Source organism: Artibeus jamaicensis, unplaced genomic scaffold (genome assembly GCF_021234435.1).
Source record: "Artibeus jamaicensis isolate MK-2021 breed Jamaican fruit bat unplaced genomic scaffold, CSHL_Jam_final contig_685, whole genome shotgun sequence".
NCBI lineage: Eukaryota > Metazoa > Chordata > Mammalia > Chiroptera > Phyllostomidae > Artibeus > Artibeus jamaicensis.
Window position 1 is genome coordinate 843,041 of NW_026521924.1, and position 16,679 is coordinate 859,719.

General features: G+C 38.6%; 1 protein-coding gene across 1 annotated transcript in view; it reads right to left on the bottom strand.

Annotated features, from left to right (window-relative positions):
- Nucleotides 1–16,679, bottom strand: part of MACROD2 (mono-ADP ribosylhydrolase 2) — a 2,162,759-nt gene that overhangs the window by 173,062 nt on the left and 1,973,018 nt on the right. Inside the window, exons 10-11 of the mRNA XM_053671340.1 lie at nucleotides 11,181–11,222; nucleotides 3,367–3,450 (exon numbers count right to left, since the gene is read on the bottom strand). Coding sequence (XP_053527315.1) covers nucleotides 3,367–3,450; nucleotides 11,181–11,222 — 126 coding nt within the window. The remainder of the gene's footprint in view (nucleotides 1–3,366; nucleotides 3,451–11,180; nucleotides 11,223–16,679) is intronic.

Consider the following 16,679-nt stretch of genomic DNA (forward strand, 5'->3'; position numbering starts at 1 on the left):
TCCTGCTTTCTCTCTCTCTAAAATCAATAACAAAAAATATCCTAAAAAATAAAATTAGTTTTCATTTCCAGAAGGGAGAAAGGGAAAAAGATTGGAGAAGCTGTGTGGTTCTAGAAAAACAAAAAGAGATACTGACGTTTACAAACTGCATGGTCTTGGGTAAGTTCAAGAACCATTTGCAGACTGTACTTAAAAAAAATTCTGCAGAATGAGAAAATTTGACAATATCACTTCAAAATTTTTCTTTTGAATCTAGGTACGGTTATTAAGATATCATAGGCTAGAAAATCTAGGTGAGTTTGTGTTCCAATTTTACCCATGAGGTCTGGAAGCAGGGTAGGGAAGCCAGAGGTATGAAAAAGGTGTGATGAAGGAAAGAGATGACCAAGTTTGAAAAAGGATCGCTAACCCTAAAACAGGAAGACAACTATAGGGAAAGGTCATGCTCCATCTTACTTCTCTACCCAGTAATACAATATGCATTTGCATATTCAATAGGAACAAAAAATTCTAACACTTTAAATCATGAGAGAAAGTGGAATGTATGCAACACTAGAACACATGAATCGGGACATAGTTTATTTTATCCAAACAGAAACATTGATAAATAGTGAGTGGCCTTTCATGGACCATCTGCTGCTGCCATGTCTGATTATACTCCCTGTCTTGCTCTCTTCCCAGAAAACTTTACTTCTTTGTCTTTGAGATTATTTTAGGAACAAATGCACAATTCTCATGTTTCTGTGGAGTGACTAATGTTTACATTTCACCGAGAGACTATCCTTGGTAACAAATCCATAGTGGTCCTATTTTTGTGATTTAGAACAGATTCTGAATGAGGAGATTTGGATGAGGAGAAGCCATATTACTTAGTCATAGTAAGGTTATGATATGATGTTCCTAAACACAGCAAATTATTTGAGAAGTGAAAGAAGTTTTCACATGTTTGAAAGAACAACCAGGAGCAATTCCCTTTTTAGTTAAAGAAGATGCAACTACATCAGTTGATGGCCTACCATGTGAGAGTGGAAGTGACAACAGGCTCATGCTCTGGATAACAACCTCCGAGATAGGTCCTGTATTTAATGAGAAACACTCAGTGATGTAGACTCTCTTCAGGAAAAAGGCAATAGTTGTTTTGCCTCTAATCCATTTCCCAATTACGGCCTTAAGAGAATGCCCAGAAAAGACCTAATTAAAGTAGAAAACAGAAGCCTTGGCTACTCTCCCAATCAGATACCAAGGAATCTTAGCACCTTGGTCCAGCTTGAGCTTCTGGTCTTCTACAAGGTTCTAAGTGTTCTTCTCCAAATGATTCTAAACTTTCAATCACATTTCAACAATTTAGGACAGTGTGTATCCTATCATGGTCCTGATTAGGATGTTAATTATAATAGCAATCACCAACAGAAAGCTGGACCTCTGTTAGGTAGCTTATACATAATATTTCTTTTGATCATTATTAGTCAATAATGTTTATCTCATGCTCCTCACCCAGAGGGCACTGACCATTCCTGTCACTATGACGAGCCTGGGAGACAAAACAGTTTCATCTTTGAAACTGAGCCTCCCTGATTTTGAACTTGCTCCAGCTTTGCCTTCTCAGTTGGTTCTGTGCCTGGTGAGGGTGAAGGCAGTGTCACTATTTATCAATGGATCCATGAAACTCACACAGAGGCTGTGCAGTCATGGAAGTAGCTGCTCAAGATCTCCCTTCAAGAGAGAACCTACTACTGGAATGAAGCTAGCTGACATCTTCCAGCTCCTACACTTTTGAGATTTACTGCAGTATAATATTCATGACAAGGCCACTTTCTCCCTAAGCTGCTTGCAGACTGTGAGTGAGCAAGGGAAAAGGGATCCTCCAGCCAAACACTCCTGCCTCATGCATGGCTCCTCTAATGGTTAATCCTTGCTCTGTCTGGACCTCCCCAGACTTTCTGACTGCAGTGAAGACTAATTCTCCCACCTACCACCTATCCCTACTCTCAGTGCTACTCTGTATCCTTCAAACGAGTTCCCCCCTATTAACTCCCTGTGCTTCTACTTCATCTTGACATCTTCCTCCTGAAAGACCCAAGTTGACATCATCAATCTTATTATTCTCTCCATTTCACAGTGGTTGGAGTGGGGTTCCAAAAAGAAAGAAGAAGCCACAGGTGTGTACCCTCCTTTTAATGAAAAGATTTTATTTATTTACTTTTAGAGACAGGAGAAGAAAGGGAGAAAGCAAGGGCGAGAAATTAAAGTGAAAGAAATATTGATTGGTTGCCTCTTGTGCCTGCCCAAACCAGGGGACTAAACCTGTAACCCAGGCATATGCTCTGACCGGGAATCAAACCTTTTGCTTTGCAGAATAAGGCCAACCAACTGAACCACACCAGCCAGGGCAGTGTGTTCCCCTTTTAGAAGTTTATGCATACTCTTAGGGAAGAAAATCCCTTAAAATGCCTCATTTACATTTAAAAGAAAAATTTTGAATATCTTGAAAGTGCTACTAGCATTGTAAAAGAGAGACAGTCCTTTCTTCATAAAACTGAGCCCAATTGAACCTGCCTATTCAACACATAAATGCAAAGATACTTTGGCTTGTAGAAAATGGAAGAAAACTCCAAAAACAGAAAGTTCGGGCATCCATTGCTGAGGTCTAATTCTGGACCCAGAATGTGTTCGTGAGAAAAACAAGTGAATCCAATAAGCCAACAGCCACAGTGCTGCTCATCATATACAGTGATCCCTCACTTATCATGGGAGGCAAGTTCCAGAGACGCCCATGATAGGTGAAAATCCTTGAAGTAGCGGCATTATATTTATTTTATTATTTATATATATTTAAGGCTTTATAAAGCCCTTCCACACTCTTATAAGCACTTTATATGCTCTTAAACACTTTCTACACTCTTAAACCTACGTACTTTTAACAACGTATAAAATTCTACATGGGTACTCACAAGTGAAGCATACAGTTGTCCCTCGGTATATCTCAGTTCACTATATTGTGGGCTTCCAAGACGCAGTGAAGCCACAATAAGTGAACTGCAATATATAGCAAGGGACGACTGTATAGATCTCAACCTTCAGTCTCTGATGATTTCACAACACTACTCACGACTCCACACTTGTCAGAAATGGAATATATATTGCACTGATAAAATTATTTAAAAAATTTGGATTTACTTTACCAAAATAAACTTGAATTTGGCTTTTTCATTCTCGCATTCAGGGGATAGAAAATGTATTAGGAAAAGAAAAATAATTATTCTGTGGTTTTCGAACCCTTAGAAATATCTGAATGTGAGAACATATCAAAGAGAATTTTTTTCCTGGCATACTTTATTTTGAAAAAGGAGAAACAACATGACTTACCCTCGCTAGAATCTTTGAAAGTTTCTGGCTTCTTTGCTTTGCTCTTCTTGTGGGGTGGAGAGAGGCCTTTTGGCTCTAACACCTCTGGAAGCACAAAGATTTAAAATATTCTTATTTAAATATTGACCAGTGGGGTTCAACATTATGTTCAAGTTTAAAGATGTTTTCCTCTTTGTAAATACACACATACAGTGAGGCCTCATTTTTGATTTATCTGTCATTGGTGGTTGAGCTAAATTTTTGTCAATTCTCCTGTGAAAATAAATAAACTTGAAGGTCAAGCTTAAATATATTTTTGTTGTTGACAGCATTAATGATTTACACAAATGTGAAATCTTAAGTGCTTTTTTAAAAAGCAACCTCAAATTATTTCTTTCTTCAGGAGAACTTGATTTAAAACTTTATAGATTAATTGAAAGTTGTCAATGTGCAATTTGACCCTAAAAATTAATTTGTTCCTGTAAACCACTTCTTTCCATAGTATAGGCATATCACAGGCACATTAGTATGTCTACCTACAAATCAATTAAAAACCTGAGATGTACTTAATATTTCTCTTCATTTAATTTTTCAGTAAAGCAACCGTAAGTTCTACCATAACTCCTATTAGCTCTGCTCCAAAATATATCTGATATTCATCCACTGTGCTCATCTTTTGTACTCATCATTCTAGTCTAAATCAGTAATATCTCTTACCTAGGTTAATCCAATAACCTTCTGAATTCTAATTCTAGCTTCCTAATCTTTCTATTATTCTCCATGAAGTAGCCAGAGAGTTATCTTTAAAACATAAACCAGGTCATGTTGCTCACCTGTTAAGGAACAATTGTTCTTAAAATAAGATCCAAACCTTACTGATCTTAGAATAAGATTCCATGATCCAGGATAACCTGCCATTTGGGATTCACCTAGAGCTCTAGCTTCATCTCCCTCTTGCTCTTTGACTTCAGATTTATTGGCTCCCTTTGTTTTCTCCAATCACTATTAGGCTGGTTCCTACCTCAGGAACTTGGCACTATCTGCTCTTCTCTACTCCCCCTACACATACACCCACAAACATTAATATTTGGTTGGCCAAAAAGTCCATAAGTTTTCCCCTTGTAAAATAAAAGATGCATATTTAATTTTCACCATCAACTTTATGGTTTTAGATATTTTGATTTTGTCAGCTATCTCCCATGTGGGATAACATTGATTATTCTCAATTAATATCTTGATTTGGTCCAACTTGAACTGGTCTACCCAACCGTGGAACATCATCCAGCGAGAAATCTCCAGCATGGTGCTAGAGCATGGTGCTCTAGCAAAATTTTGCTATCCATTTTTGACATGTTTTGTTGCTGCGGGAAGCTTTGGAAAACCTTTGTTCACCCAAACCCCAGTCGCCCTGGGAGAGCCAGAAGGCTGTCTAGGAAAAGCAAACAACAGGATGTTCTCAAGGACTAAGATTAGCTCCCCGCCGTCAGAACTAATTTCCGCATTTAGCCTTTGTACTCTGCTTCTGCGACGTAGGTATAGGGAGCCCTACAGCTAGAACTAACTTCTACATTCCGCTTCTGCATCCTGCTTTGTTACCTAGACAGAAAGACCCTATAGACTATATAAACCCCAAGAATCCTTTGTTCGGGGCTCAGAATTTGAGACTGACTCCTCTGAGCCCCAGCACGTAATAAACTTCTGGTATTTTCCACTATCTCCTCTTGGTGTGAGTTTCTTCCCACAACATTGTCAATCACAGCACCTTCTCCACACACTACACAAATCTTTTTTTTCACATTTCAGTTGTGTCTTTTACCTTTCATAATAAAACAGAATGTGCTGAAAATGTTGCATATTTTCTTCCATCTTTAATATTAAAATGGCTACACAAAAACTCACCAATTTTGATGTTTTTTAATGTACGCTGATATGATAGCTGTCACAATACAATCTAATCAAATTGTTTTGAATGAAGTTAAAGAAAACTAAGCACTACTAGAGCCATCTTATGGAGAAAAAACAAACAAACAAACAAACTTTTTGGCCAACCCAATATGTCTACCTTCTTTTTACTTTTTAATCTCAGATCAAATTCAGATCCCAAGAAAGCCCTTCACCAACCACACAATGTGGAGAATCCCTGTAAACATATCATGTGGTATATTTGAAATTATCTTGTCCCCTTGTTTATTTCTTTGTTATGTGTCACTCTCCTCTACCCCACACCCAAGAATGTAAATCCCATGAGAAAAGAACATTTAACTTTTCTAATCTTTCTTGTCTTCCTGGTGCCTACCAGTGTCTTGAGAATTTCATTTCTAATTCTGTTTTATTTTCCTTTAACCCAGACCTTTCTTTAAGGCCAAGATACAATGGTGCCCTTGCCTAATTCTCATTCACTTAGCAGTTGTCATCTTATGCCAGGATTCTAAAATGTTCTTTTTCAATTTATTAAAAGAGAAATAGGACAAAAATGTATTTGCTAGATGTGCTATTAAAACATTGACATTATGGACTACAAAGGTTTTTGTTCACTAGATTAGGTTTTCTGTGGTTGCAAGACAGTCACATCTTAGGTCATTACCACAGTCAGGATAAAATAGGTTGCTAATGACTATATCAGCACCTCTCTCAAACTTCTGTTACCCAGTGTGAGACTGATGATCACTCTTCAGAATGGGTTCAGCAACAAGAATTCAGGTGCTTGGAACAGCCCACTGAGCAAAGATACTGGCCTCAAAGGGATTGGTAAAATGGACAAAGCAACACTGAAATCTCCCTGGGAGTAGACTAACCTTTCTTTGCCCTGGAAATGCATGGGCCAAGAGGAGTATTTTCAATGCTGGGAATTTAACTCCAAACCAGTATTTCACGAAAATGCATGTTTCAGAATTAAATTTTTAAATCTTAATTTCCCACCTGAATGGGAATTCTTGGAGAATAAAAGATTTAAGAAGATGTGGGCATCTGTTTGCCCACACTTTGAGATTTTAAGTACCCCAAAAGTACTAGTACTTCAATTTTGAAAAAAAAATTGTAGGCCATTTCTTGAGTAGTCTGTGAGTACCCATACATATCAACTAGGAACAGTCTTCTATGACAAAAGTATAGTATCATTTCACAACATCCATGGAGTCCCTGAAATGAAAGTCACTGATGCATACAGCCTCTATACTCAGGTGTATACATGTGGCTCAGCAGAAACAATTCTCCCTCTTGGCCTGGGAAGCTGAAGAAACATTTCTGAAAAGCATTCCATGCTTCTCCTTCAGTGTATCACATTACCTACTTTACCTCTGTTTCTGGTAGAGGGCAGAAACCTGGAATTTTGCCATGAGCATGGTTTTGCCACCTGAGAAACTCAACTCTGCTCCTTGCTTTCCTGTGGCTGACATGGAATAGGTAGGTGCTGATTTTCTGTCCCTGCTGGCTCAGTTTGGGGCCCATTTCAACAGTAGATGGCCTTGCCGTAAATGGATGGATGTAGGAATACATTAACTATGCTAGGATTAAAGAGGTGTTAAAGGATTTAAAAAATCATAGGGATTTAAGCCAACCTGTTTCTACCACCTCACATGAGGCAGAGCCTCATTTTGAGGCTGACCTAACCTGACACCATCTGAGATGTTTCTACCTCAACTTACTATTAGAGTTTGAAGACAAGAACACAAACTTAAGAACATGAGTCTTGAGATCAGGTACACCTAAATTCTGTCTCTGATGTTTAAGCAAGCAGCTAATTACTCCTAAACTTCAGTAATAACAGTCCCTGCAACCATGAGTTTTTGCATATCTTAAACGGGTTCATGTGTGTTGAGTGATTGGCACAAGCTACATACTCAATTAATATATGATTCAACAGAGGTATGCTGGGGCTGACTTGAGCCAACTTGGACCAACTGATTGTACCTCTCTCTCCTCAACTCTGACATTCATTGACCTCATGCTTGGTAGGCTGAGCAATAACCATGGTAGCTGTATTCACACCAAAAAAATCTGCAAACTTTTCACAGTGGGACTTCTACCCAGGGAGTCAGTTTACAAGTACCTCACTGGTTTTTGGTATTAAAATTATTACTCACTATCATTCACTAGTATTCATTGCCTGGTTGATTCACACAAGTAGCCCTTCAGTTATGCAATTCCATTCTTAAATATTTCTCCAACATTTCCACTTGTATGAGAAGAGGTGATGCATGGTAGAGGGGAGGCAGCAGTTAATGGTCTTGGGAGGTGGTTCAGACCCATCTGGGAGACCAGCATGCCCAAATGTGAGATCTGAACTGAAGCCAGTCTGTTTACCAATGTCTGTCAAGGCCAGCAGGCACACCATGGAACCATCCAGCACAGAAATCCCCCATGATTTCAGCAATCAAATTAGGAAATGGAGAGCAGCTTCTGGAGCCCATTCTGCCTGTATCTTTGTGCCACTGAGTGACAGCACTCTTGGGCCACTGAGTATGACTTGAACAGCTGCAACCAACTATTAGAGACAAACCCCCCAGGAAACCTGGTGGGACTAAAATCAGAAATGATGATCCAATTAAGGTCTCTGAGCCTCAAATGCTGACTCCAACCCCATGGGCTCTGCATTAGCATTAGTAATAAGTTCCTTAAAATCACTCAGCAGTTTGGTAGCTAGCCGCATGTCATTAAGAGGCCAACTCCCTTTGCCTAAAAAAGTGTACTTATGGCACTTAGGCAAATGATCCTTAGCAAGTAAGATCTTTATGCTGGCTAACTGAAAGGGTAGTACTTCCCAAGGTTGAAGGAATTTCTAAGGATACATTATGTGAACAGGCTAAATGAGAATAGCAAACATTAGCATTAAATTCATGAAATGTAATCCAAAACAAGGTGACCATTTAAAGCCTTTTTTCAACATATGGTTCTTTTAAATAATGAGACATTCTACATAAGTATAGGAATTGACCATTTAATTGAAATTTTATGTTGGGCTTCAAGTTTTACAAAAGGCAAGCAGAGCCCTGTCTTAGCTTGGATTGTCTCAGAAGTAGACACTGAGTCAAAGGTTTTAATGTTAGTACTTAATTTGAGAAATTATCCCAGGAAACACCACAGGAGAGTAGGAAAGTGAGACAGAAGAGAGAAGGCAGCCAATGGTGGGTGTGCTAATGAGCAAGTTCCACAGTAGAAAATCAGGGCTCAATTCTCCTGGGGACCTCTGGGCAATGCAATACAATCTTACTGCCCAACACCATATATTGCCCATGAGTACTTGATATGCGGCTACTCTGAACTAAGTTATGAATGTAAAATGCAAACAAATTTCAAAAACATAGTATGAAGAAAAGTAAAATATCTGACTAATAATTGTTTTATTGTTTATATGTTGAAATGGTAATATATTTAATATATTACATAGTATATTATTAAAATTAAATCCACCTCTACTGAACAATGCTGAAGTAGAACATGACTCTGATGTATCCTGCAGGGGTACTGATCAGCTTGAGTCCATCCTTGGTTGAGGGCTGCTCCAGAAAAATTAATTTTCTGATATTTTGCATTTACTTTTATGACCAGAGAAAAACATCAGCTGAGAGTCACAAGAACTTTCTTTAGAAAGTTGCTCATGCTGTAAAGTGACGGTGACTTAACGAAGAGATATAGATAGGAAATTGACAGCTATTGCTACCATCCCACTTGCGTCTCCTTCATTTCTGCTCCTGAGTCTAGATTCCCCCTGCTTCTTATGCCCTCTGATCTATTGCCCTGGGGAGACCAAGTGATTTTTAGGAACCAGACACGTTTGGGGTGAGGAAGAGTAGATAGAAGTTACCATCATTGTTCTAATGAACTGTTATGAAGAAAGGAACTAGTGTTATTTCCCCACAAAAATAATGAGAGGTCAGAAGAGGGAGAGAAATTTAATTTCACAAGGAGAAGGAAAATTTTAACCAAACTTTATCTAATGAAATTGGTTGTCTCTGAATTTAAAGAGTTCCCTGTAAATGGAGCTGCTCAAACTAAGGTTGTCATTGGTTTGTAAGGAGTTCTGGAATTAATTAGGAGGTTACACAAAATTAAGACTTCTACAATATCTATTTTAATTTTGCAACCTGTCCCTATTTCATACCTAGAGTAGTGCAGTGAAGGAGACCATTTTGCCTGGTGTGGGCCCAGCTCCCAGTAGAAAGCAAGGTCCGATGCATAGGACCCATGCCCACAGATAGGTTCTCCCATGGGGAATCAGGCCTGTAATGTACCTAGGGCACTTTGAGACTTGCTTTTGCTAAAACTCCCTCACCCTAAATTGAGGCAGAAAACATTTACTGTAAAGTAACTTCCTGAAATCCATGCTAAACCTTCCAAGGATGACTAACTGGTTCAACCACTTTTCCCTTTTCGTTTGCAAATATCTTTTTCTGTGATGTGATTAGCAGCATCGGCTCTTTTCTGTAAGAGGTAACCACCTAAAGGGAACCTGTGCATAGTAATTGAGGACCATCATGTAATGTGCTGAGAAAAAAGAAATAAAGGCCTGTCATGGTGGAGGCTGTGGCTTTTTCTTCCCTTGAGAGAAAAGCCATGTTGCCTCTTTTCCTCCACAGGACTCAGTAGTCTGTGTGAATTTCTTGTGCCTCATCCACATTGTGGCAGACCCCACAAGCCAGGGTCTCCATCAGTGTAGTCACCAAAATAGGGAACTTATACCATAGAATTAAGTCCTATATCCTTCCAATATCTGTTAGAATGGCAGAGAAAAAAGTAATAATTTATTGAGTGTTAAGGTCCAAGAAACATTTCAGGTTTAGTATAATTTAATCCCGTAAACAGCACTGTACGGTGAACTATTGCCCCCAGAAGTGTAAACGAAGGTTATGGAGAAAAGACTTTTGCCCCAAATCAAAAAGTGATGGAACTAGAATTGAATTCAGGTCTATTGACCCATGCATTCATTATCAAGCACAGTTGGAGCGGCTACTGAAGTCCAGAGTCTACAATTTTAGGCCCTAGATTTCTCTTAACAAACACTAGTTTTTCTTGAGGAGTTGGCAGGCATATTAATTTTTGATGAGAGCAACATATCATATGTACAATGTATATTTTCCAAAAATGGCCCCAGCAATATTTCAGGTCCTACAGGCTTTGCACAAGAACACTGACTCTATTTTCTCTTCCTCTGAGCCTGAGTCAGCCTGACTGTTCTGAAGAAAAATGTTCAATAGAAGTGATGCTATGGTAGCCCTGAGGCTGAGTCCTGTAAAGGGCAAAGCTCCCTCTGGCTTGCTCACTCTCTCTAGAGAAACCACTTTGGAATCTGGCAGCCATGCTGTGAAGAACAACAGACCACATCAAGAAGCCATGTGTAAGTGTTTCAGAAAATTACCGGGCTAAGGTTTCAGCTGATTGCCAATATCAGTCACCAACCAGACATGTGTGTGAGGGTCTCTTCAGGTAATTGCAGCCCCAAGTTCAGTTTTCCTGCCAAGGTCTCAGGCCTTATGAAGCAGGTTTACCAAGTCACTCTTACCATGTTTTGTCTGAATTCTTGACCCACAGAATATATGAACACAGTAAGTAGGTATTTTAGCCACTAAGTTGTAGTAGTGATTTGTTACACAATTCTATTAACTACAATATCATGTTTCATTTTACCTTAGCTATCAGGAAGCTCAAAATCATGTTTAGCACTTAAATACAGTAAATGTATTAGCCATAAGAGTTGGGAAAACTACTTTATGTTAGGATGTTGAACATATATTTCTACTTTATTAACCTTATTTTGTCTTTTCTTTAAAAAGTGAAGTGTACATAATCAACAGAATGATCTTGCCCTTCCTGTGAGAATAAAATAATTAATTTAATACCTGAATCTTCTTTCATGTCAACATCTTTTTCTTCATTATCACCTATTAAAAAAAAACCAGAAAAAAGAACAATTCATATGAAAGTTAGACACATCTGAATTCTCCAATTTGATTAATAAAAAAAGAAAATATCAGTGCAAATGAGAGTGATAAGTGGTGCATTTTTACTGTCTTATATTATCATGCTAAATTAGGAAGAAAGTATACACATTACGTAACAGGATGGAGGGAAGGGGGGACCCCAAATGAGGATTTGGAATGGAGTCCAGGACTCAGGGTATACAGGAAATATTAGAAAGATATATAGTATGTGCTCACCCCTTCCTCCCACAGGTGTGAGTTGGGGGGAAGGGAACATGCAGAGCTGTTTTGCATAGCAACAGCTTTGCAGCTAACCTCTGGCATGGTCATTTAACATATCTATAACCTTTAACTGGTTTCATAGATATGTTAAATAGCTGTGGCCATGCTCTGAGCCAGGGGGAGGGAAGGGACTTCCACCCAGGATGTAACTGGGGGCAGGTCCCCCGGGTTACAGAACTTGCATGAGAGCTTGGAGATGATTGGCTCCACGCCATGGGGCTACACCTGCCCAGACTCATGATGGCAGCCTAGTAAAGCTGGAACGATACAGGAGTGCTGGCAAGTGTAGCTGATTGTGGGAGGAGTCGGAAATGGGGCTGCAGAGGAAGGTTGGCATGGGGATTTAAACCCTAACTCAGCAGCCATGAGGGGAGAGGACCACATGGCTGTGGCAGTGCAGAGAGAGCCATGTGCTTCTGGCAGAGTGGAGACCCCTGCAGCTTGGGCAGAGAGAATCATCATGTGGCTTTAGCAGAGAACCACCACTCAGCTTTGGCAGAGTGGTGACCACCCCCTCCCCAAGTTTTGCCTAAAAGAACCTTGTGGTTTTGGCCAGAGTGGGAACCCCTGCAGCTTTGGTAGAAGAGGTCCATGAGGCTTTGGGGTGCTCCTGTTGGCCACATGGCCTGGGAAGCAGGAGAGACTTTGCCTGGAATAAGAGTGAAAGAACTATTGCCAGTAGGCCATGAGAAGGTGCCACATGGCTTTGGATTAATTAAAGATCCTGCCTGGATGGCGACATAGCCAGTGGTGCCAGCACCATGCATCACAGACACATACTTCTTTTACTGAGTTATGGCACCCCAAATTAGGGCAGGGGGAGAAGGAAGCATTGTGGGTGTCTGTGGGTATCCAAAAAAAACTTTGATACTTTAAAGAAGACATTAGGTCACTACTTTAAGTCCGTATAGCTTTAAATAAACATTTCCTTTCCTTTTCACAAATCTCTGACATTGAGAGATGTCTTTCCTAAGGTGGCGAACAGTCAAACCTGTGTGTGTTTATTCAGTAACAATTAGGGTACAATTTAACACCTAGGGTTTATATTTCTTTTAAAGAGTATTATGTATTGTAACAAGCTATATATGCAATAATTTGTTTTTGTTACAAAAGTTATTCATGGTCACTTAAGTCATTTCAATTCTTAAAAAATAAAAGCTACAGATTTTGAATGCAACATTTTCTGCATTTATTAAACATAGGCATTCTCACTTTAAGTGTCTGAGAAACGTGGGAATCACCATTGGTTGTAGATCAACACAGTGACCAATCTGTGCACTATGCAATGAGAAGTCCCAGTTTGCAAATTCCAACCTTTAACCATGTGCTTTCATCTGCCCCAGTTGTACAACTCCTATTTAATTCCTGTCATCTCCTCTCCCAGTTCAGCTTCCTTTACCTGGACAAAGACATGTGCTTCTTCTGTACTCTGGATGACATATTTGCTATTTTGAAATTTTGTGTTGTCATTTCTTATTCTTAAATATTCCTCACATTCAGACAGTGTCGAATCCTGTCTGTTTCCATAGTTGTTCCTCCCTACTTACATATTGCAACCCAAATTCAGACCACAGTGCCACTTGCCTTACCCATGTCCTTTCTTCTTCCAAATCCTGACTCTAATTCCTTTTATATGTAGCTTCCAAATCAATCTTAAAATACAACTCTGATACGATTCACAACTGATCAGTAACTCCTTTCTGTCTAATGAGAAAAGTCTAGGTTCCCTGGGGTAACATTCAAGACCAAGATATCTGGTTCCAACCACTTCTATCAATTTCACCACAGCTGTTCCACTCGTGCTATCACCCACATGCATGACAACACTTGACTCTTCTCTGATTACTCAAGGGCTTCTTCAGCTCCCTTTACCTGTCTCAGTCTTGGAAGCAAGGCCCTGCTCCATCTATTCACACTCATCTTCAAGGCCAAGCTGAGATGCCATAATATCTACTCAACCAAAGTTTGAATGAGCAATGTTCTCTTCAGCATATCTTATTTTTACTGCCCCAGTATATCAACTTTAAGGACCTTTGCATACTGGCTTTTCTATCCACCCATTCACTAGGTACGTGATCTTAGAGAAGTTGACAAACCTTACTGAGTTTCAGGTTCATAAATCATCAAGTGGGATAATAATACTGCCTCCTTTAAGGAGTTTTAAGATTCAAAGTGATAATGTCACATAAAGCACTAGGACATGGGCAAATGATAAATATTAACTACTATTACCATTAAATTCTACAGTCACTTATTAACATATGTGTCTTCCTTATGTTCATCTCTAGATCATAACTTTCTCAAAGCAAAAGACTATGTCTTATGTTCTTCTGTAGTCTGTGGTAGCTAATATGATTCATTCTATACACTAGAATCAATAAAGAAGCTTCCACTGCACTAAATTTCTGTTATTTCCTATGTCACTCCTACATAGTAATATACCATGTATCTAGGTGATTATTTGAAAACCATGAGGACTCAGTAAAGATTTGCAACTTCCTTCTGGATGTGTTTTATAATATAGTCATATTTTAGCCAAACTTATTCAATATGACACTCTTTTGAGTGTTAATTATAAATAAAGATTAGAGGTATAGTAGTCAGTAGAAATAGAAAATGCATTTAATTTGAGATTTAAGAAGGTAATTATTTTTTTAAAAATTTTACTTATTTATCTTTAGAGGGGAAGGGAAGGAGAGAGGGAGAGAAATATCAATGTATGGTAGCCTCTCGTGTGTCCCCTGACTGGGAATCGAACTGCGATCGTGTGGTTCTCAGGCCCCCTGGGCCTAAGAAGGTAATTCTTAATGGTCATCATTACCTTTTAAAGAAATAATTTTTCTTACATTCAAATATGTTAGAAATATTAGTGATTTTTTATATAATTTCTTTCAGTCTTCTTACAAATGTAATTTTGGGAGAAAGAATACCTATTTCTAAGAAATATAATTTTCTGACTAACTGATTATCAAAATGTTGCAAAGTAAACTCTTCACAGATTTTTCCCTGAACTTAATATATTTAAACAGAATTGTATTGTCAGAACCATTTAAAATCCCTATGATGATAGAATCTGGAATCTCAGAGTAGGGTGGAAAAGAGTCTCTACAGTTTTTCAGAAAAAATAAAGGAAGAGTCCAAGATGTCTTTTTTGTCACCCATATATTCATTAGTCCATCTGGCAAACACTCATTGGTGGCCTATTGCGTGCAAAGCTTTGTGTTTGGGGAAATAGAAAACACCAAGATGAATCAGACCCTTAAGCAGTTGTGTATAAACCTATTATTATTAAGGAAACTAGGATGTGAAGGTAAAGATAAATTTGAACATATAGTAGAGGGTTGGCAATGCCATTATTAAAGGTGTCAGAGAAGGGATAGATGCTTCTGGTGGGCTACTTGGAAGGGTTCTTAAAAAATGTGACATTAGAGCAGATATTTGAACTTCAGAGACTGTACTGATAGCATCATCCCCAGAAAGACCTCTCTGTGCATAGGATCATACTTGGTGTTTTTATTCATTCATTCATTCATTCATTATAATCTTTCACTCACTTATTCATATATTGGTGAAGAGTATATCAAGGATCTAGACTTAGACTGTTTAAGTTTATTTCCAGGCCCAACTATATATAGCTGTGTAATCTGCTGCAAATTACATGAACCTATACATCAGCTTCCTCATCTAGAACTGGGATAACAAAAGTATGTATTAATCATCTAGAGTTGCTAATACATGTACAATGCTTACACAAAATGAGCATTCAATAAATACTGCCTATCACAGTTAGGATGTCATTATTATACTACTTTTACTACTTAAACAACCATTTATTGATCAGCACCATGTGCCAGAACTATGCAAGGCCCTGAAGAAACAGATTGACAATTCCTTTCTTCAAAGAGCTTATGAAGAAGTGGGTGATGTAGAAAAGTAAAACAACTATCAGAAGAGGAAGTAATGGAATAGCTGGTGCAGGTAAACAGATTCTATTGGGAAACAGACAAGAGGCAGCTACGGAAGAGAGAAAGTCTACAAAGGCTTTCCAGAAGAGATGAAGCTTAAGCTGAATCCTTAAGGGTGAAAATTCACTGGAAGACAAGAAAGGCAGTAGATTCCAAGCAGATGTAGATGCCCTGCATCTCCCCTTTGTTCCTTGACACTTTAATTTTGCCAAGCCTGACATCTAGCCACCAGCCCCTGGATCTCTCTGCCTGAAGGCTTTCTCTGGGTTGCTTGAGCCTACTAGAGAAATATCAGGGTATTTACCACCTCCCCACCAAAGAGTATCTTTTATAAATGAGGGACAAGATGTACATATAAGTACTTCAGCTCCCTTGTTTCTCGGGTGGGCTAATTCAGAAGCATGTTATGTACTATGATCTGGAGTCTCCTCCTGCACAATGACAGAAGTGAGCCACCGGTTGTCAGTGCCTTTACAAAAGGTATCAGAGAAGGGACAATGACAACTTGTTTATAGTTTAACCTTACTGCATTCCTTTACTTCCCCATCTCCTTCATAACTGTATAGACAAATTCTTTATACTTTTTCTCTCTCCCCCTCTCTCGATATATATGTGATTATGGAGAGAGAGTACACACACACACACACACACACACACACACACACACACACACACAATCTGCTATTGGTCCTGTTTCTCTGTAGAATCCTGATTAATACTCTAGGTTGAAGCATTTAAACTTTATCCTGAAAAGGGAACTATTTGAAACAGAGGAATAATACACTATCCTTTGAGCAATAACATTTTTTCATAAGAGAAATTTGCTAAAAGTCTACAAAAAGCCCTAATATTTTGATATTATTTGTATTAAAAAATAAAGCACAGTATTTTGGTCTGAAAAGTACCTAAGATGGCATTCTTTATTAATGAAATCCAATTTAGTTCAACGTTATTTTATAAAACGTGTTCACTTGAGCCATATTTATGCAACGCATTTCTAGCCATAATTTTTTCTAATAAGACCAGGAAATAGATAATACATAAAAGAAGATGTAGGTGTATGGTTATAGGAAGTTGTGCCATTCAAAATTTGGAGCAGTTAGGAGACTGATGGAGCCACTGCCCTTCTTTAAGCATTATACTTCTGTGTTGGTGGACAAACATGAAATAA